This window comes from Culex pipiens, chromosome 2 (assembly GCF_016801865.2).
Source record: "Culex pipiens pallens isolate TS chromosome 2, TS_CPP_V2, whole genome shotgun sequence".
Taxonomy (NCBI): Eukaryota; Metazoa; Arthropoda; class Insecta; order Diptera; family Culicidae; genus Culex; species Culex pipiens.
This window is the reverse complement of record NC_068938.1, coordinates 209,608,009-209,629,386: the sequence shown is the minus strand read 5'-3', so window position 1 is coordinate 209,629,386 and position 21,378 is coordinate 209,608,009. Positions and strand designations below refer to the sequence as shown.

Sequence of the window (21,378 nt, the reverse complement as noted above, 5' to 3'; positions counted from 1 at the left end):
AAATCTGGGTGCAAAAGCTCTGGTTGATGTGCACCGTTAAATAAATACAGTGTACAGTGTAACAGAACAGGGTGACGACACACTCTTTGAAACCATCTGATTTACTCCCGGAAAGCTGCCCTAAATCGCTCGTTCACACAAACACACAAAATAAAAGTCACAAACATTCAAACGCCACCCCGTTAAAAAAAAACAGTTGTCCTAGACCTTCATGCCCGTGTCCAGGTTGAGCGTTTGCTTCATCAGCTCGTACGTGCTGAACGAGACCGCCACCATCGGGATCGCGCGCAGATAGTTGATCGACATGCCCCGGTACAGGCCCTTCCAGACGCCGTTCTCCCGGTAGATGATGGCCAGCGTGCTGAACATGCCCATGCTGGGGAATAGAAGTAAACAAACATTATTTAAATATATGTTTAACATTTCTTCGAATATGTTAGAAATGATTTCAAACTTTTTCTTTCAAACCATGCATTAAATATCTCGTCAAATATTTAGAAAATAGGTCAAATTCATATTCTTAATGGCAATCTAAAAATTTATTTATTTGAAGAAAAGTTATTCTTTAATTTTTCTAATTTCTGAAAAAAATGTCATACGCAAAAAAAAAACAAATAAGATTTCTTCTCCATCTGATGATTTTTTTCCGATTTTCAACTACAGAATAAATCGGTAAAATGAATAGTGTAAGATGAGAATAATTTAGATTAGACTTTTTGAAGCTCACATCACATTGTACAAAAATAACTTATTTTTGTCATGAAATGTTACCAAAAATTGCTAGTTTGAGTGTTCAAAACACAAAATACAAAAAAAAAATCAAACGATAGAAGCATTGATCCTGACATACTACTCTAACATTTTTGGGATTGAGCACCATGGTTTTGACCTGAGTGGTGCCAGATCTGTCGCCGTTTTCATACCAGCTCAAACTGTCGTTTTAAGGCATGATATGCCAGATTTTCAAGTAAAAAAAAATACAGCAATTTAATTTAAAAAGAGCATAAACCAAAAAAAAGTTTTCCGATCAGTCTCAAAGTTTTTTTATGGGATTCCTAGGCCAAAATAATTCGACCAGTATTATTTTGTTTGGCCATTAGAATGACCTACACCGTGCTAGGGTGGTCCCAAAAATTGTCATTTTCGTCAATTTTCGTAATAACCAAATTTAAAAAAAAAACATAATTCCACGTCATTTAAACCGATATATTTGTTTTTTTTACGCAAATGAAACGTGGTTAGTTGGCCCTTTCAAAAAATAGTTTGAGGACCGAAAAGTCCCCTTAACATTTATAAAGGTCGACAAAAGAGTCTTTTTCTGAATATATTTTTATCATAATGGGAAAAGTTCACTTACAGGATTCCGAGATTTGATTTTTTTTAAATAAAAACTGGGTTTTTCGGCGCACCGCAAGTAAAAACGAGAAAAAAAACCCTTTTTTCACTAAAACTGCGATAACTTTTGGTGCACAAACACGTTTAAATCATCGCATAATTTTTAAATGGCTAAAATAATAAGACCCGCTTTTTTTTTTTTTTTTTTTTTTGACGGTGGTTAAATTGGCGCATAAATAGCAAAAATAAAAATTTAAATGACAGGCTATGGTATTAACATTTGAATGAGAAAAGTGTTTTAAAATGCAGATGTTTTGCAAATTAACTGTCTGGATCCGGTGCCTGCAGTTCCCATTACAGTTTATATGGAATTCTAATAAGAATGTAACAGAAAAATCAGGCTTCGGGTCCAGACTGTTAAACATATTTTTCTTATGATTTTTTATTAAGATTTTAAATGCAGGAAAATGCATTTAGAATTATTTTCAATTGTCTATTTCCATTGTTATTTTGAATTTTTCTGCAAAAAACTAATAATATTTTTGCCCCCTGATTTTTCGGACCTCTAAGGGGGGGGCGACATAAACTTAGAAAAAAATTGCAACGGTCTTATCCAAAACAAAAAATACGCCCAGTACGACAACACATTGGTTAGTCGAAGATTATTTTTTTGTTAAAACATGTTTTTTGTTGAATTTATAGTTGCAAGACAGGGGACACATTTTTTGCAAATTTAAGATCTTCCCCCCTTCCTTTTTTGCCTTTCTTACTAAAGAAAGGTATAGGTTTTACTTTAAGCCAGGACGTCATTTCCATCTTCGTAAATATGTCGATTCAGCATGAATTTTAATCGGAAAAATCGTCAAAAAATCACACTGCATCGATTTTCGACGCTCTATCGATTCACCTTGACAGAACTCGTCTATCTCCAACCCTCGAATTTTGAGAAAATAAATTCCGTGGAGGTCGAGTGATGTTCGTATGTGGTAAAATTTTGCTAAATTTTGTGTCGCGCCGTTCTCAGCTCCCATATATCCGATTTCGATTCTTCTAAATGCAGACGAAAGCTAGTGTGCTGAACCTGGGCGAGTTGCCGCGCAAATTTCGAAATATCCATCTGTTTTCGGATGCGGCCAGACTTTTCAACAAAATACACAGTTTTCAAATGAAAATATGGTCAATTTTTTTCATTTTCATATCTTATATTTATCTCAAAAATTGCATTTTTCGAGCCCTACAACCTCCCAAATTTTCATCCAGATTCATAATATGGTTCTGGAGTTAGAGCCGTTTGATTGACCTACCATAAGAAAAAAAATCCCTAAAAAAAGGTAAAAGCCCACCTGGTGACCTTCGCCAACATTTTTCATTTCTGATTTTATTCAAAATTTCTTGCTACATTCATAGTACAGACCATGAGTGAGCATCTGAAACAAATTCGACGTCGATCGGCAATCCCGATCAATTTTTAGAACGATTTACTTTTTGCCTTTCTTACTAAAGAAAGGTATAGGTTTTACTTTAAGCCAGGACGTCATTTCCATCTTCGTAAATATGTCGATTCAGCATGAATTTTAATCGGAAACATCGTCAAAAAATCACACTGCGTCGATTTTTGACGCTTCGTCGCCAAGTCGCCAAGTCGACAAGTTGTCAAGTTGAGCTTCGAATACTGGCGCGAGAATGCTGGCGCATTTATTTGCTGGCTCGACTTATACTCGTTTGTAGTAGCTTGTCTACCGATGTTTCCTACAACATGTAAGATATCGTAGCTTTTCGGTTTCTTTTGCCCTGTTTGTTTTTGCATAACTGTCCAATGTTTATTTAAAAACTTTTGTGACATAGGACATTCATCCGGCTACAATCTATTTGACTTAATTTTTTCGTGATTTCGTAAGTTTATTTAACAGGGTTCATTGGATTCTAATAGGAGCTTTCTAAGCTTTTCATCGTTTATATCGTTTTCAAAGTTTTCAATGCTGGCGACGCCAATGGCTTTCTAACTAAGGTACTCGTGATTGAGTGTGTAGTGTGACTCTGTCACATTCGTAGAAGCTGAATGGCTATCTTCCCTGCACCGTGCGGCACACGCGGTTCACTTATACCTCGGTTTTTCTTTGCGCCTACCGCGGTGTGCGTTGTCACTGGCGCATATGAAGCTTGCTATGCTAGCGTTTGTCATAAACGCTTGTTTGATTAAGAATATGTACGATTAAAAATATTCTTTTGGTGAAAATGGCGTTTTTTGTTTCTTTTGGAAATCATATCATTTATAATACTTTGCTTTCATCATAAGACTTTCTTCTTCTTCTAAACAAAGTCAATGTTATGAATTGAAAGAAGTTCTACCATCGTTATATTCTTTAGTAAGAAAGGCTCTATCTCACCCCAGGTGGGATTAAATCGGGTTTTGGACAATTGTTCATCAACACATTTTTTTCTGTTTTTTTTTTTCTGCAAAAAAAATCTTAACCCTCTTCTTCCCAATTTTTTTTGTTTAGGAGGTCATTCTGAGCAACTTTTGTTCTACGAAAAACATTACTTTTCTTGTTTTATATTTTTCTTGTTTAATTTTTAGTATTTTAATTTGCATTTATCTTGTTTAGTTTATGTTTATTTCTGATAGTATTAGGCTTACTCTACCACCTCCTATCATTACCGTTTACCTTACTACTACTAGAACAATGCCATTATCGTTTAAATTGTTAAAAAAATACGTAGAGGCATAGTCTGGTACACTACAAAAATTACTGAATACCTACTTATTTTCACATAATATAGATGAAATGTTAGTAAGAAACACCATCCAAGTTGACCCCAGAAAAAATGACATTTTTAAAAACATTGGCAAAGTTACATAAAACAAGTTACACTTCCAACCTAATGATTTTATTAAATTTAAAGAGTTTTTCATTCCAATGCTTTTTTAAGATCAAAAATTTGTTGAAAAATTGATTTTTGGCGAATTTTTAGATCGAAGCTCGCTTAGAGGCGGGTTGGAGTTGGGGAGGGTTAAACCAACACCTTAGGGCTTTTGTTAATTTGACTCGGTTAACCGCGGTGGATTTTCTTGAAATAATTCGAACTGTCAAAAATCCACCAAAGGATCTACCGGTGGATACTTTTCTACCACAGTTTTTTATGTGATCAATGTGGTAGATGTTTTGGTAGATTTTTGACAGTTCGAATTATTTCAAGAAAATCCACCGCGGTTAACCAAATCAAATTAACAAAAGTCCTCTTATCTAGTAAACAAGAGAATCATTTTTCAACACTCTGAGTAGAGATTAGATGATTAGAAAAAAAATCATGCCAAAAAACGGCGAACACAACAATTTAACCAATTTAACCATATAGAGGAGAAAATCGTGACGTCAGAAATGAACTCAAGTCACTCAAAGTTCATTTTGTGAGTGACTTTAACAGTTTGGCCTAGTTTGACAGCTACATTGTACCCAGTTTTTATGTGGGAGAGAAAAGGAGGCGAATACTTTATGAAGATCATACCTGTCAAAATTCCTAGCCTCAAAATTGTGTCGCGAGTTGCTTTTCTCCTCTATTGTGTAATAAGGCTTTCTAAGCCCAATGAAAAAAATATAGTTTAACCCAAAAATTACGAACTTCTCGTCACAGTGTCCTGATGCAAACAATGATCGAGCTGTCACAGCCCTGCGAAGTATGTTGGCTGACATATCGGGCGGTCAGTCAAAAAACTAGCTAGAAATCGCCTGACAAAAAAAATGCTAGAAAGAGATAGGAAATCTGATGCAAACAAACGTTAAGCTGCCATGTAAACATACTTTAAATGTGTTGGTAAATTTCAGTCTAGAAAGCCTTATGAGTAGTAGTAATGAGCATTGCTAATTTTTTTTTATAATCTAAGCTTGGAATCTTAAATACAGGTGCTCATCAAACGAAAAAAAAATCAACAGTTTTCAAAACATATCTCAACACGCTTCACTCTCCTTGCGTTCATCAAAATAGCCTTCATTTCTCAAAATCTGATAATAAATAAATGTATTCAACTGTTAGCGTGTTGGAATGCAGGAAACATTGAAGCAATAAATGATTTATTTATTTTACTATGAACCAACTCTACTTCGCCGCCCCGATTGATCGACGACGGCTCATGTTTCAAAAACAAATTAACACCCAGTTACTCACAATGTCATTCGAAGCGCCACCACCCGCCATACCTAACCTATATCGTCGTCGAAGGTAACTTATTCACTATCCATTTCAAACACACTAGCAAAAACTTTTACTTTCCGTTCGTATCGCTATATTAGACTATGTATAGCTATACGGAATGTGGTTGAAAAACCGCGTCGCATACGCGCTTTTCAATTTCACAAACAATATAGTGTAGAATGTTTTATTATTTAAAACATATTTTTTCTTGAGTAGTTGACATTATAAAAGTTAGCTCACCTTGAACTCCACAACTTGGTGTTGTTCTTAGTTTGCTAAAAGTCAGCTTCAAATTTGATTTCCTTTTTTAACTTCATTGAATTTTACAAAACTGAGTAATTTTAAAATTTGGATCGTTAAGAGTTAAACAATCAACTGGATTTTGCAACTATTTATATGTACTTAGGGGCTTGTCCAAAGCATTGTCAATCCCGAGCAGACGGAAATAACGCGGGAATAACATTATTTGATATTGGAAAATACTAGGCCAATAACATTTTATGTTATTTATAACATGATTTGTTATTCGCCGTTATGATTTTTTTGTTATTGGATTGTTATTGTAATAACAGATTAATAACATTTTAAGTTATTCTTCGAACAAATCTTTGTTATTATTTTTTGTTATTTTAACAACTAATCCGATCATCCCAATAACAGTTGGAGTTATTCTTCCATAACAAAAAAATATTATTCCAAGGTTGTTTTGGCTTTCAACCAATATCAGACCAATAACAAATTTTGTTATGATAACATAAACTGTTATTCAACTCTTGTGCAAAAGTTGATTTTTCAAGAAGAATCCATAACACTTTCTGTTATTTTAAGAGTATTTGTTATTGAAATGGCATGAATTTAGTTATTACCGTCTGTTCGGGATGAAGCACTCGATCCACACGGGTGTGTCATGTATCAGATGATAGCTTATGGGACACGGTCAGCGTCAGCGATACGTTGACACGGTCGCAGACACCATCATCATGACTATAGATTGGCTAAATAAATGCGGCGTCCAATCGGGGTAAAACGATGACGATGAGTTCAAATTCAGGAGCGTTGTTCGGACTTTCCCCAGGAACGATGTCCACCGATGACCCTCGTGAGGGGGGAGATTATCTGTCAAGAGCTCCGGACAAGTTGGCACATTCCAACAGAGGGCCACCGCAACCCTCCGCAATGTGGTGATGTGATGTGAAAATTTAATGAACACATCGTGTCGATACCGCTAAAAGGACCTCTTGGCAAGTGTTCTCTAATGTAGACATATAAACTACACTCCCAGAAGGGTTCATCATCATCATCAAATGCATTTGCAGCGTGACAGGGAGCGATAATGACCAGCTCTTAACTGGTGATTTTGGCACAGCAGTACAGCTCAGCTTTTTCGGGATTTAGTCAGTAATGTTCGCGAAGCAGCTTATCAACTTTGGGTGACAGATGCACCACAACTCTAATGCTGTTGGTGTCCGCGTGGGAAAAAGCGCTGCTATGATGGGGAACTTTTATGCAAATTAGGCTCTAATCCAGGGCCGTAGCCAGGATTTTTGTTTGGGGGGGGCTTGGGTGCAAAAATTCAAAGATTATAAAAACCAGCAAATTATTTATACCATCACTTGGTTTATGGTATGATTATTAGGATGAATTGTAAAATTGTAGAATAATATATGCAAAAATGTTTTAAAAGATTTTGTTCTTAAGTTTTCAATGTCTCTATTGAAGAAACTCCTTCGTCAAAAGTTTCTCTTTATTCATACAGCTAGTTTGTATTGAAGGAGTAGAGAAGAAAGTGTTTTTTTACATTTTCTTGAACTGTTTAATTGTAATTGAATTTCGTGATAAACTGTCGCAAAATTTAAAATTTACATAACTTGAATAAATATTTTGAAATAAAAAAAAATCCTGTATCGATTTATCTACCCATAAGTATTATATTTTTGTACTTTATACTGATAGAAAAACTCACGAGCAAACTGGTAAATTTGAACTATCAAATTTTAAATCGTCTGGGTTTACATTTTCAGCTGTGTGTTCACTGTGATGGTTTATCTGACAAATTGGTTCAGAATTTGAGAATTTAAAAAAATTGACATAAATCAGATCTTAATTTAAGGTAATTTTTAAATAAAATTTCAATGTATCGTTTCAGTGTTGCTTATCTTTGAAATTGAAAAAAAATAACAGTTAAATTTCAACCAACGAGTATCAAAAAATGCTTAAAGACATTCGTATCCAGAGATATCAAGAGTCAACATATTTTAAAGTCTATGAATTCTTAGAAATAATTTATTTTTTTTATCGGGAAAAAAATTAAATGCACAGTAAGCTTTGAAGTGCTTATTTCATTAAAACGCAAAAATTAACATTATCAAATTTATTGAAAATAGGGGAAATTCTCGTATGTTTGGCAGGTTAAGCACTCGCTCCTAACTCCATCCAATTTACTGATTTTCACTATTTAAACAACTTATTTTGCAAAACTTTTGATAGAAACTTGCTTGCTCACTTCTTATTGAGCTATTTATCACTCGATTTCAGTTGAAAACGCTTTTAATTAGCTTTAATTGAATGTCAAAGTTCTGACCTGCCAACATTAGAGGCACGCTGGAATTAGATGCTGTTCCCCTAGTATACAAACTGTTTAACAAGTGTTTTCAATGAAAATGATATAACAGCAACTTCAAGCAAAATTTTTATTGTTCTTATCGACTAAGAACCATTGGAGATTGGTCTATTAGTTTCTTTGACACATCTTCTTGAAATAAAAAATAAACTTGTACGATAAAAAATATAAATGTTAACACGATTAACAAATTAAAATCTTCAATTTACTTATTTCTTTATTTTGAAATAACTGTCAAAACTGAATTAATTTTTTAAATAAGTGTTGATAACCAATATGATTTTAAAAGATAATTAGTTGTGCTGGTTATAGAAAAGACTCTCTGTATCTTTCTAATCTAATCTAATCTAATCTAACACAAACGCAGCCAGTTCGATGAAAGCATGCTGGAAAGTCTTGTGATTAGATAACGCCCCAAGCACTTTTCTTGTCAATATTAATAATTGCAATACAACCGAGTACACCCGAAAATGCATTACAAAAATTAAAGCGGCCAGCCCTACTACGTTGTGTTTACCGCAGAGAGGATTCTTTGAACGGATCACATTCCACAGAATCTACAGGGGAGGAGGGATGCGTGGACATACCGTACCAAACGCTCCGGTTTATTTTTGCATTATTGTTAATTGAAATAATGCAGGAAAAAACTCTCTGTATCTTTCTAAAAAAAAAAAAAAAAACGCAAATGAAATCCTTTTTTGGATTTCTGGGATATAACTAATAAAAATTATGTTGAATAATATAGAATTGTAACCTTTTTTTTATATTAGAAAAAATAATACATTGAAATGTTTCAATATTTTTTATTGAATATCTTTTTTTTGAAATGATTAAAATTTATTTTTATAAAAATTCAGGATTTATTAGCATTAATTATTTATAATTTTTGTAGTTTTTTTGTTTTGCAATTTCTGATTTTTTTAAATTATCATGTGTAGTTGTTATCTTAATTTTTTTATGTTTTAAAAGTAAAGAAAACTTTATGTAAGAATTCTTGAACCAAGTAGATTATTCCTGTAAATTTAATCTTAGTCTGAATTTTGCTACAAGAACCATATTTTACATTCAAATGAAAATTTAAAAAAATGTCCTGTTGCACGGAGACTCTTAAAATCCATACAAAAAAAATGCTCAAGAAACGGTCAAGAAAATATTTACGAATAGATTTTGCTTTAACGGTACGCAGCTGAAAAGCAACAAAAACAAAAAGTGGTGTTTGATATTTCTTCGGATGCAATATGTGTTGATGAGATTTTGATTTGTTTATTTGAATGCGACTGAGAATAATATTTGAAAATGTATTCGCTAAAATAATATTGAAGAATTGCCTCATGAAGCCGACTGTTCTTAAAATGCCGAAGATGTTAAGAATGGATTTTGTTTCTTGCTCAGAACTAAGTTTAAAATAAGAGAAAAGCCATTACAATAATGGTATTTTTTTTTAATTTTGATATTTTTTAATATCAATTATTTTGTTTATTTTTTAGTTTTTTTATTTTTTTTATTGAATTTCTGTTTTTTTTTAATTATTATGTGTAATTGTTATTATACATTTTTGTTTCTTTTTATTATTGTTATTTTTGATTTTTGACTTTTCTTTGTCTAATACCAAAATATTTGAAATCTAAAGTTTATAAATTAAAAAGTAGTAATTTTTTTAAATTCTCAATAAGACCGTTGCAAATATTATTCTGAACTTTATGTTACTAAACTCTGACCAAAGTCGACAGGGTAGAGCAAACAATGAAAAATATAAAAATTTAAATTACAAGCCATTGGTTTATCATTTTAAACGTGTTTCAAAACCTCACTTTAAATCAGTACATTTTGCATCATTAGTTTTCAAAATATCCAGTAACTGTCGAAAAGCTTTTTTCGTGAAAACAACTTGCCGCGGTTCAACGAAATGTTAAAAAAATTATAAATATTTTCAAACGAGCCCAAACATGTCGTACATGATTATCAACGCAGGAAAAAACATTTCAAATTTGTTGTCGCTGCTCCTAAAAGGACTTAATCGAAATAAGTTATGATTAAAAAAATAACTGTTTTGAGTTGATTAGACTTCCATTTTCATTTTTTAAAAAAAATATTGTATTTACCCTCTGCTGTTTGGCCAATTTTGAAAGGGTGGCAACATATACTTTGGAAAATATTTACAATGAAATACAATTTAAAAAAAAATAATAAAGAAATCTTAAAATCTTCAAAATGGAAATTCTAATCCATAAAATCCAAAAATTTGAAATGAAGAAGTTTAAAAATAAATTATTTATCACAAATTTAACAATTTGAAAATGTTGTTTAATTAATTTAATTTCTGAGTTTTTGAATGCAAGCTTCAATTTTTTTAACGTTTTCAATTTTTATCATTTTATTTCTTGCACAAAGCAAAAATTAGTTGATAATAAGGATTCACGGTGGAAACAAATAAATGTTACCAAAAGTAAGCATTTTGGACGAGTGGTTTCGGGAAAAAGGATTACGAAAATGTAATAAAAAATACACACAGATATTTCTCAAGCATTTTTCTCTAAGGTCTCAGATATGTAACTAACCATATTCTAAAAACCAAAACGATAGAATTAGAAGTGTATTTCTAAAATAGTCGAAATTCACTCAAATGTTCTTCATTTTAAAAGCTTTCGCTTTTGAAATAAAACTGAATATTTTGTAGAAATTATGGTATATTTTGAAAAATGTAGAAAAAATCATTTGTTAATAGTATGAAGGTCTTCAAAAAGATAAGGGTTTTTAATGCAAATAAAGAAGGGTTACTAATTTTGCAGTCCAGATTATCCAAAAATTCGAAGGACTTCGGATAATCGAATCATGAATAAATGAAATCGTTTTTTTATTTGTTTGCTTTTAACATCAAATTCGGCACCTGCAACCACATTTGAGTTTAATTTGAACAATATTTCTTGACCACCATTTTGGCCGACACATTGAATTTAAAAATTCTAAATTATTTTATGGTTCTTCAGGGGTCATACTTAAGTTCGACAATCAAAAGTAAGACAACGAGATTTAAGGATTTTTGCTAAAAAGTTATCAGCTTTCGAAAATGACCATTTTTGCGCAACATAACAGGTGCATTGCCAGGCAAGCTAGCACAGACATGAGTTTAAAAATTATTTATTTCTATGTAGCCCCGGATATTGCTATTTTCGAAGGCTAATAACTTTTTAGCAAAAAACCCGAAATATAAGGTGTCTTCGGGAAAGTGGAAGCGCCTTCCACAGGTCAAAAACTGAAACAGTTGCTTTTCTCCATATATTTTTACGATTCGGTCAAGTAGGTTTCCCATATTGATGGGCTACATATTTCAGGGTGTAAAATCACATAAAATTGCATAAAATAAAGCATATTTAATTTACACCCAGACCTTTTACACGCAGCTGGATTACTACTTTTTTAGCTGTGTAGTGATGGGTCAATCTTTGATTTTAGGGGGTAGCCTCAAGTAAGCCCAGATTTGGACCACCCTAACCAATGTAATGCTAAAAATACGAGATAAATGAAAAGTTACTGAACGGAACGATCTTCAAATCTGCAGCTCAATTTTTAAATATTGGACCCATAATCTACGAAAACTGAGCTCGGCAATGGACAGGCAAATTACTTAGTTTGATCAATCTATTCTTGATTCTCTCTTACAAATTATTTCTGTGGAGAGAACACACAATCATTGTTTTTGAATTATTTTTAAGGTAGTACACACAATCATTGTTTTGAGATTTTTTAAGGCAGTACAATTTAAAAAAATTGGGAAAAATTTCGGGGGGGGGCTGTAGCCCGGTAGCCCCCCCCCTGGCTACGGGCCTGCCTAATCAGTGTGGTGGACAACCACACGAGACAAGCTGACGCCGAGTTTGATGAAGTAACACATCAAACTATTGTTTGGCTTGAAAGTTGAGGGATTTGTTGGTAGCAAATTTTGCTAACTCAGATTCCTTTTATTGTATGTAATAAAATGGTCATTATTTTTCATTTCATTTCGGTTTTATTGGTGAATTATCAATATACAATAAGTTCTTTTGAAATACATAACAGAGTTTTGGAGTTCCTTTCAGCTGTGTGTTACATCATAATCCATTTTGGAACAATTGTTGCTTGTAGTTAAGGGGTTACCGAAAGTAAGAAAAAGATAAGAAAAAAAACTTACTAAAATTGCAAGGGAAAGGGGATAGAAATAGAGAAAGCTTAAAACTAGATCACAATTTTTTATCCTTTATAGATGTGCTTGATCATCAGCTCCCCGAGGGCCAGAAATTGCTCCGCCTTGTTACGGCAGGTCCGAAACCGCGTCATCATCTCCCCCGCGAGAGCAAAGAACTCCGGCAGGGTGAAGAGATCTTCCGCGGTGACTCCTTGCTGGGTCGCATCGCCGCTACCGGCAGCGACCACGCTCGCAAACGACCGCCCCCATCCAGGAGGGAACGCTGGGTTGTCCGCTGGAACCGTACGCTGGCCAGCTGCAGGAACGGCTGCGCTCGTACTTCGCTGAGGAGGATGGGACGCTGCTGCTTTCTTCTTCCTCTTTTCCTGCTCCTCGAGGTAGGACTTCCGCGCGACGCATCCGCGGTAATTACCGGTATGGTTGCCGTCACAGTTGGCGCACTTTATGCGCGCCTTGGTTTGCTCTGCCTTGTCCCCCAAGTCCGCCTTTCGTGGCAGTGCGCACACCTCCGAGAGGTGTGACTCACCGCACTTCACGCAGCGGGGCCGGAGGTTGCAGTTCCGCGAGCCGTGGCCGAATTTCTGGCAACGGTGGCATTGTGCTGCGTCCGACGGGTTCTTTGAGTAGAACCGCCAGTTTACCCAAAAACCGTCCAACGCCTTAGTCCGCCGCAGGTCTTGAAGTTTGACGGTGCCGCGATCGAAGTACAACAGGTACAATGTGTGTGTACCTGTGACTGTTGTCTTCCGCGAGAGGACTTTTATGTCTCGCGGCGTTATTCCGACACCCGAGAGGTGCTCCTTGAGGACGGAGGTCGGGCGGTCTTGGTACCCCTGCAAGACGATCTTAACAGCGGTCTTCTGCACGGGGTCGAATGTGTAGAATTTGAAGTTTTTACGCTTCAATTTCTCCACAACCAGGTCGAAGTTCTTTTGGTCAAATGTGAACACTTGCACTGACGATTTACCTATTTTGAGGCAGTACACGAGGCCTTCCAGCTGCTCGTCAACATCGTCCGCCAACGTGTCCAAAACGAAAATTGGTGGTGGTCGTCGTTCCTTTGGAGTAATTACTTTTTTTGGCGAAATCACTTTCTTCCGTGTACGACCATCGTCGTCGTCGTCGTCGGTAGTGCTACCGTCGGTGTTGTTGTTGTTGCTTTCCTCGTCACTCAGTCTCGCGAACTTGTTACTGGTGGGAATGTTGGCGGATGTTGAAGCGCCATCGGTCGACGGATTGCCGGAAGTAGCTGAACGGAGCCTTATAGGGCTGCGGCCCTGGACACGGTAATTAGGGTGTAATAACTTGGGGTCAAATCCTTTGGCGCACACACTCCCCGGCGCGATGGCGGACGACGCGGCGTTGGTTTGTTTACCTTTTTGCACACGGCCGGTAGACGAACTTCGCGGGTTTTTCGAGGCCGCACTCGAACTGCCACGGCCACGGCCGGCCCTTGGCATGCTGCAGGAGCAAACTCGCGGCTAATCCCGGTAAATTACGGCGAAAAATTTCGAAAAAACAATGGAGCACTGAGCACTTGACTGCTGCTTGCACTCGTGCGTACACGGAGGTGAAAAATGGTCATTATTGGTGGAAAAATATTTGTATTGTAAATTTGTTTAGAATGATCAACATCGCATCACACACACAGACATTTGCTCAGAATTTGATTCTGAGTCGATATGTATACGTGAAGGTGGGTCTACGAAGTCAAATTACGAATTTAAATTTTCGAGTGATTTAGCCTTTCCTCATTGAGGTGAAGAAGGCAAAACAATGAAGAAAAACCAAAAAAAAAAATCTAGGAAAATTAAAGATGACTAAGTAGCGGTGTTATTAAGGAGTGATAGAAAAAACTATCATTTGATGATTCCTGCACGAAATATCAGAGGGTATAGCGACCGTCCCTATAGCTTGTGAGTTCTCTTCTTTTATCTTGTGAAAGAGAAAAGGTGTGTAATATGTAATATTTTTACACATTTTTAAGGTAAAATGACTCAACCTATAAATGTTTATTTTTTTCTGTGAACACTGCTAAGTGTTAGTAGCAATATTAATTGTTCAAAAAATAGTTTTCAAGTATTTATAAGAAGAACATATTTTTTTTATAGTTGTTATCTGTCTAATCAAACACCGATCTTCGTCATATGGAGAGTTTGATGCTCGATTAAAGCTCCAAAAATACTATTTAGACTATAAAACGGGACCGTGGTGTAGGGGTAAGCGTGATTGCCTCTCACCCAGTCGGCCTGGGTTCGATCCCAGACGGTCCCGTTGGCATTTTTCGAGACGAGATTTGTCTGATCACGCCTTCCGTCGGAAGGGAAGTAAATGATGGTCCCGGACTAACCTAAAAAAGGTTAGGTCGTTAGCTCAGTCCAGGTGTAGGAGTCGTCTCCCTGGGTCCTGCCTCGGTGGAGTCGCTGGTAGGCAGTTGGACTAACAATCCAAAGGTCGTCAGTTCGAATCCCGGGGTGGATGGAAGCTAAGGTGTAAAAAGAGGTTTGCAATTGCCTCAACAATCAAGCCTTCGAACACCTAGTTTCGAGTAGGAATCTCGCAATCGAGAACGCCAAGGCAATGCTGTAGAGCGAATAATTTGATTTTTTTTTTTTTTTTACTATAAAATTACCAGCAACAGCACCGCCTCGAGTGAGCTCGCAAATTTATGCCATTTACTGGCCAAACAGATCAAATTTAATGCACTATTGATCATAATTTCTGTTTTGCGAGACCATTTCTCATCATTTTGGTGGCACACACATCCACACGCAAGATCAGAGGTTAACTGCTTAACGGAAGTCGCCATCAATATCTTTTTACTTGCGCTAACGATTTCAAAGCGCTTAAGATATAAAATTGCTTCCAACTACCGGCAACATGTTCTTTGGACCATTACTTAGTCACTCACTTGAAAAATAATCCCGAAAAATGTAAATAATTAGCAAGCACCATCAAAAAAACAAACGCGTCTTCTGACGTTTGAATTTTGAATACCCATTCCAATCGAAGGCTGAAGAAAACCGAGCGAGAAGCGAAGGCAAATAAAGAACAAAGTGTCGCCACCCACACCACCAACATGCTGGTGCAGCGCCTGTTGGAGTGAGCAAGTGTTGCCAGGTTTTTTTTTTCGCTATAAATGCTACTTTTTGTGAGTGTTCGATTAAAATTTCATCATTTTTTTTCAATTAAGCAGACCCAAAAGAGCGCTGGAAGAAAAAAAGAACTAAGCTGAAAATAGAAAAATGGGCGTGGCCCAATGCACTCGACTGATTCGAATGCATTTTTGAAATATTTTTTTTAAATGCTTGTAAAAGGAATCGCATAACTTTTAATAACAGTGAAAATACAGAAATGTTCACAAAAAGTTGCTCTACTCGCTGGTGTACTTGGTTTTCGTGAATTTCAAGGAACAATCCAGATTATCCAGCATCATTCAAACACGATCGCTTATTAGACTTAAAATGGGCATATTTCCCCTATATTGGTTTTAGTTGCAAAAGCCACACAATTTAAATATATCAATAGTTATTCAATAAGATTTTTTTTTTCTGTTGCCACAAAATAAAAGAAAACATTTAAACTTAAAAGTTCCTCTCAGCAGTTTATTTCTTATAGTGGGAAACATTGGATAGTAATAAATTTTGAATAAGGAATTTGATTTTTTTAGAATAAAAACTAGTGCACAACTTTTTAGCAAATTCTTCACTCTCTAATAAGGTTACCCGAAATATTTAAAATTCCGTATTTCGCGAGTTCTCACGAAATCTTAAAGACTTTAAATAATAAGAATTTAAAGGTAAAATTTAATATCAGACAACAAAAACAAAAAATGCATAAATTTTATAAAAAAAATTTCTCATTTTTTACAGAACTCATAGATTATTTTTTTTTTGTTTTGTTATCGAATTGAGTCTCAAAAAATGCTAAGTTTCCCTAAGTTCATTTAATACGTAAACTAAATACATTTTATACATAAACGAACTTAGGAAAACATAGTATTTTTTAAGAATTTAAAAAATTGTTTCTATGAGTTTGGTAAAAAATAAGAATAAAACAAAAATAAATAAAATTTATGCATTTTTTTGTTTTTGTTGTTTAATATTAACATATACCTTTAATTTCATATTATGTAAAGCCTACGAAGTCCCTTAACCCTCTACAACCTAACCCCGCCTTTAGACGGGCTTCGATCTAAAAAAAATTCCAACCGATTTTTGATCCAAAAAAAGCATAGGAAGGAAGAACTCTTAAAATTTTAGAAAATTTCAGAGTTCAACTTGTTTTATGTGACTTTGCCAATGTTTTTAAAAATATCATTTTTTTAGGGGTCAACTTTAGCTGTGTTTTTTACTAACATTTCCTATATTTCAAGTAAAAAGAAGTATGCAGTAATTTTTGTAGTGTCCCAGACTATGCCTCTACGCATTTTGTTGCAATTCAAATGATGATGGTGCCATTCTATAGCAGAAAATGGGGAAAACATGTAAAAAAATTGAAAAAGTAACTGTAAAAACGTGAAAAAATTGGATAGGCTAAATGTAATGATAGGATGTGGTAGAATATGCCAAATACTACCAAAAACAAACATAAACTAAACAAGATAAATGCAAATTAAAATACTAAAAATGAAACAAGAAAAACATAAAACAAGAGAAGTAAAGTTTTTCGTGGAACAAAAGTTGCTCAAAATAACCTCCTGAACACGGGAAAAATAAAAATTTTCGAAAAAAAAAATTTGGGCAGTAGAGGGTTAATGCCCGCAAGGAAGTTTTTTTTTGTTCCACTCTAATATACACGTATCATATTTTTTGTGGGTCTATTAAACTTATTTCATTAATTTATTTTTCAAGTGAAGGAGGCAAAGAAAAATCAATTCAATTTAGGTTTTATTAGTGAATAATCTTGATACAACTAGTTCTTTTGAGTACATAACAGAGTTTTGGGGTTCCTTTCAGCTGTAAAGTATTTCAAATTTCAAGAAGAAGGCAAAGAAATACTCATAAGCTAAACAAAAATGATTTGCAATGTCTATTTATATTTTATCATAATTCATAATTCAAAGGCAATTTGAAAATTGTTAATATTTCACAGAAGTAACTCATTAATAACAACAAATATGGATTTTATTTAGCTATGCTACAATTATTACCACAAAAGCCACCACACAATTAATTACCACTAGCAAGCATAGTCAATACCGGGAAAAAAGGTCAAAAAGCGCAAATCAAACACAACCGCATAATTGAAGCTCTTTCCCCACCACCACCAAACCCCAAAACACACACTCACCTCCTAATTAGTGCAATGATTTGTTGCCCGGTGTTCCAACGGTCGGATTTGATTAGCCCAGGTGGTTATCGTGATTGATTAATGTCATCATCCAGTAGCAGCAACAGCAGCAAATATCAAGCCATCACCAGTTGTCCAGTTGGAAATTGCGTTTGATTTTTTTTTTTTTTTGTTTGTGCAGTTTTTGATTAGTTCAGGTGCAAGCAGCAGTAATTTACGATGTTATTGGGGCGTGAATCAATTAGTTGTGTTACAGTTGGAGGTTTTTTTTTTTAAGTCAGCATTATTTCACAATTTACACATTTGAATTGATTCGTTGTTACCATCACCATTTGAGTGCACGACCAGAAGCAGATATTTGAAAAGAGAAAAATAAAATAAAGTGTGATTTAATATCGTTAGTCAATAAACATAGTTAAAATCGTGGAAGGAGTCACTAAAATTCAACTTCTTCGACTCGTTTCACCGACCTTGACTCATCTCAACTGTCTCTTACATCACAGCTTTTACAGAGTGGAAAACAGGTTCTTTAGTCACCACGCAACAAAAGCTTCGAAATTCCAACCGATTTTTTTGCCTCAGCCTCGCCGAAACCGGATTTTCAAGCCCTCCCAAAGCGACTGACAATTTTTGTTTGTGAGAAAAGCTTTTGAACACCTGCGAAATGTCCGGGTTTATCACCTTCGCGCATCATTTCACTCAATTTATTTTTTGAAGTTGTCGCAAGAATTAACTATTTGTGGAAATGAAATCAAATGGAATTTTCCTCCTTCAACCAAATCAGCTCCAATTAATTACAAACAGATAACCGCCAAGTTCTGCGAAATCAGGGTGGTGGCGGGCGACCTTGGAGGATTAGTATATGGAAATTTCTCCCCTTCACACGCGGACTAGGAGCACATATGCATAAAACAACAACCAGTTGATTAAGTGGAAACCACTGAAATGCCAACAACCGGAACGCAGCCACGCCAGCCTTGGCGTGATTAGGTTTGAAAGATGGCTGGGAAATGTAGACTGCTTCGTGGTAGGATTTCTGGTAAAAATAGATTGAGAATTTCAAATTTGGCGGTCGATTTCCTGGGTGATTTGCTTAGTCGTTTGGTTTAATTAGAAATTTGATTAATCACCAAATTTGTTTGATAAAACTTCAAAAAGATTAAAAAAATTCAAAAAATACTTCTAGCTTAGCTAAATAAGTGGAAACTAATACGTATTGTCATCACAAAATTTATTTCGTTTTAAAAAAATTACTACACAGTAAAAAATTGTGTAAATTTGGAAGGTGTAATTTTGGAAGGTTGAATATTACCTATTTTATGATGAAATGTTACCAATATTTGGACTGAAAAAGTGACAATACACTAGAAAAGTGGTAAAATTTCACATTTTCAGAGGTAAAATTACACATATTTTTCTGACATAAAAGATGTACCCCTTCCCAGATGTAATATTACAATCTTTTTTTTACTGTGTAGAGCATCGCCAATTTATGTTAAAAAATTCTAACGTCAAAATCATTTTTTTTTGTCATAAATATTTTAAATGTCACACAAAATAAGCATTGAAATTTCTATCTTGTTAACTCTGATTTAAAAAGTACAGTTTCCTATTTCTCTTAAGTGATTAGAAACAAATCGGGACATTTCCAATTCTCTGTTGTTAAAATTAAAAAATACCAATAATATCAGAGCTTTTACTTCGAATTTCTAGATAGTTAAAACATTCAATCAGAGTGTTTGTACACCTACAGTAGAGAGATGCGAGACAAGAGGAGGGATCACACTCGTAACATAAAAAGTAGGATAGGAATTCTGGCTGGTGAGCAATTCTCAGCGAAATCCGTAAATGAATTTCATTTGTATTATTTTTTTTGTTTACTAAGCTCAAACTTTATGGAGGTCTTTCCTATGTCCATACAAGTCTCCATACAATTTTGGAAGTTTTTGATCAATTTTGTGTCTTCGGTAAAGTCAATTTCAGTTTAATTTGAATTTCCAAAATTCGTATTTTTATATTTGAAGTTTTTATTTAATGTTTTAGGGACACCAAATTCCACCGCGATTTTTTTTCTTTTTGAAATGAAAATCTAACTAAAAATGTTTTTGACTTCAGTTTTCAATGTGAAATCGAATTTGCAATCAAAAATTACATTTCCAATTTTTTTATAAAAAGGTTCCATTACGAGTCCAATTCATGATTAAAATAGGAATATTTTTAATTTTTGTAATATCGTCCATTTTTGTACGTATCTGAAAGTATTTTATTTTCGTATAGCTGAGAAAATTCTCTACCACTTTTGGCTTTGGACTTTCAAAATTAGATAGTCATAAAATTTATAAAGTTTTTTTTTACTTGGTTTCATTCAATTATACTTCATTTTTCAAAAGAAGATAACTCGGTAACCTTTCGTCGGATTTCCAATGTAAAAAAAAAACGAAGCAATTGTGAAATTTTCCGAAGAAAATATATTTCAAATTTTAAAATCTAGCTAAACTTCCTAAATATGGATTTTCGACTTTTCCTAATAACTTTTAGACCAGATTTTAACAATTTGAAAAAAAAAGTAAAAATCGGAAAACTTAATTTTACAATTTTTGATTTTGAAAGTCCAAAACCAAAAATTATAGAGAATTGTCTCAGCTGCTCAAACTAATATTTTCTGAAATTCACAAAGTTCAACACTATTTTAAAACAAAAACTTTGGTTTGCCCTAAAAAGTCTTGATATGGCACTTTTTCAAAAAAAAAATGTGATGTACTATTCGATTGCAAATTCAATTTTACGTTAAAAACTGACTATCCATTTTTTAGGTCAGATTTCTATTTTTGTCCGTTATTCGCAAAAAAAAAAGCGGGTTTGTGTCTAAACTAATCGAAAAAAAAGTATTTGGAAAATTGTTTTCTGTGAAAAAAAAATATTCAAAGCTCAGCCAAAAAATCCGTCGGCCTATTTTTCTGAACAATCCTCAACATACAACTTTGCCGAAGAAACCAAATCGGTCAGAAAATTTCTTCAAGAGATACAATATTTACGTTTCAAAGTATTTTTTAGTAAATTTGGAAGAGGTTAAATTTGTTGGTGTAATATTACTATTTTTATGATGAAATATTACCTCAATTCAGACTGAATAGTGGTGAATTTCAACATTTTTATAGGTAAAATTACTAAATAAATTCTGACATAAAAGATGTACCCATCCAAGATGTGGTGTAATGATTGGCATGATTTTTTACTGTGCACCATTATTATATGGACAGCTCTCAAAATTGTACAGACCTAGTATAGGTGAATCAATGACACAAAATGGCTTCTTTGGTCAAAAAATACAAACAAAATATACTTCCGGAATTCGGGGAGAATTGCTCTATACAGTCCAGACTCGATTATCCAAAACCTTGAAAAAAAATCACTTCTGATAATTGAATCACAAAAAAATGTTTGTTTTGTTGACTTGCTTGATTGTCGAGTCCCCTTAATTAATCTAAAGAGATTTCGAATTTTTAAACCCAAAATGGTGATCAAATATTGAAGATATCCATCTTTTGAAAAGGTGAGGGTTTTTGAATACCCAGGCGGTTCAAATACCGCTAAAAAGCAAAAATAGAAATTTTTGGTTATTTGACCTTACGAAAAAAAAAAATTCTATGTTTGGGATCGCAGAACTCGTACTTTATGTGAAAAGTGAAAAAATAAAAAATAAACTTTTTTTTTTGTCTTGATTCTTTATCCGAAGTCCTATACAAACCTTCGGATA

At 34.3% G+C, this 21,378-nt stretch overlaps 1 protein-coding gene across 2 annotated transcripts in view; it reads right to left on the bottom strand.

Moving 5' to 3' along the window:
* LOC120428797 (solute carrier family 25 member 16-like) overlaps window positions 1-21,378 on the bottom strand; it is a 41,642-nt gene that overhangs the window by 646 nt on the left and 19,618 nt on the right. For both annotated transcript variants that reach the window (XM_039593895.2, XM_052707926.1), the window contains exon 6: window positions 35-376. In XM_039593895.2, the coding sequence (XP_039449829.1) occupies window positions 202-376 (175 nt within the window). In that variant the 3' untranslated portion in view covers window positions 35-201. The remainder of the gene's footprint in view (window positions 1-34; window positions 377-21,378) is intronic.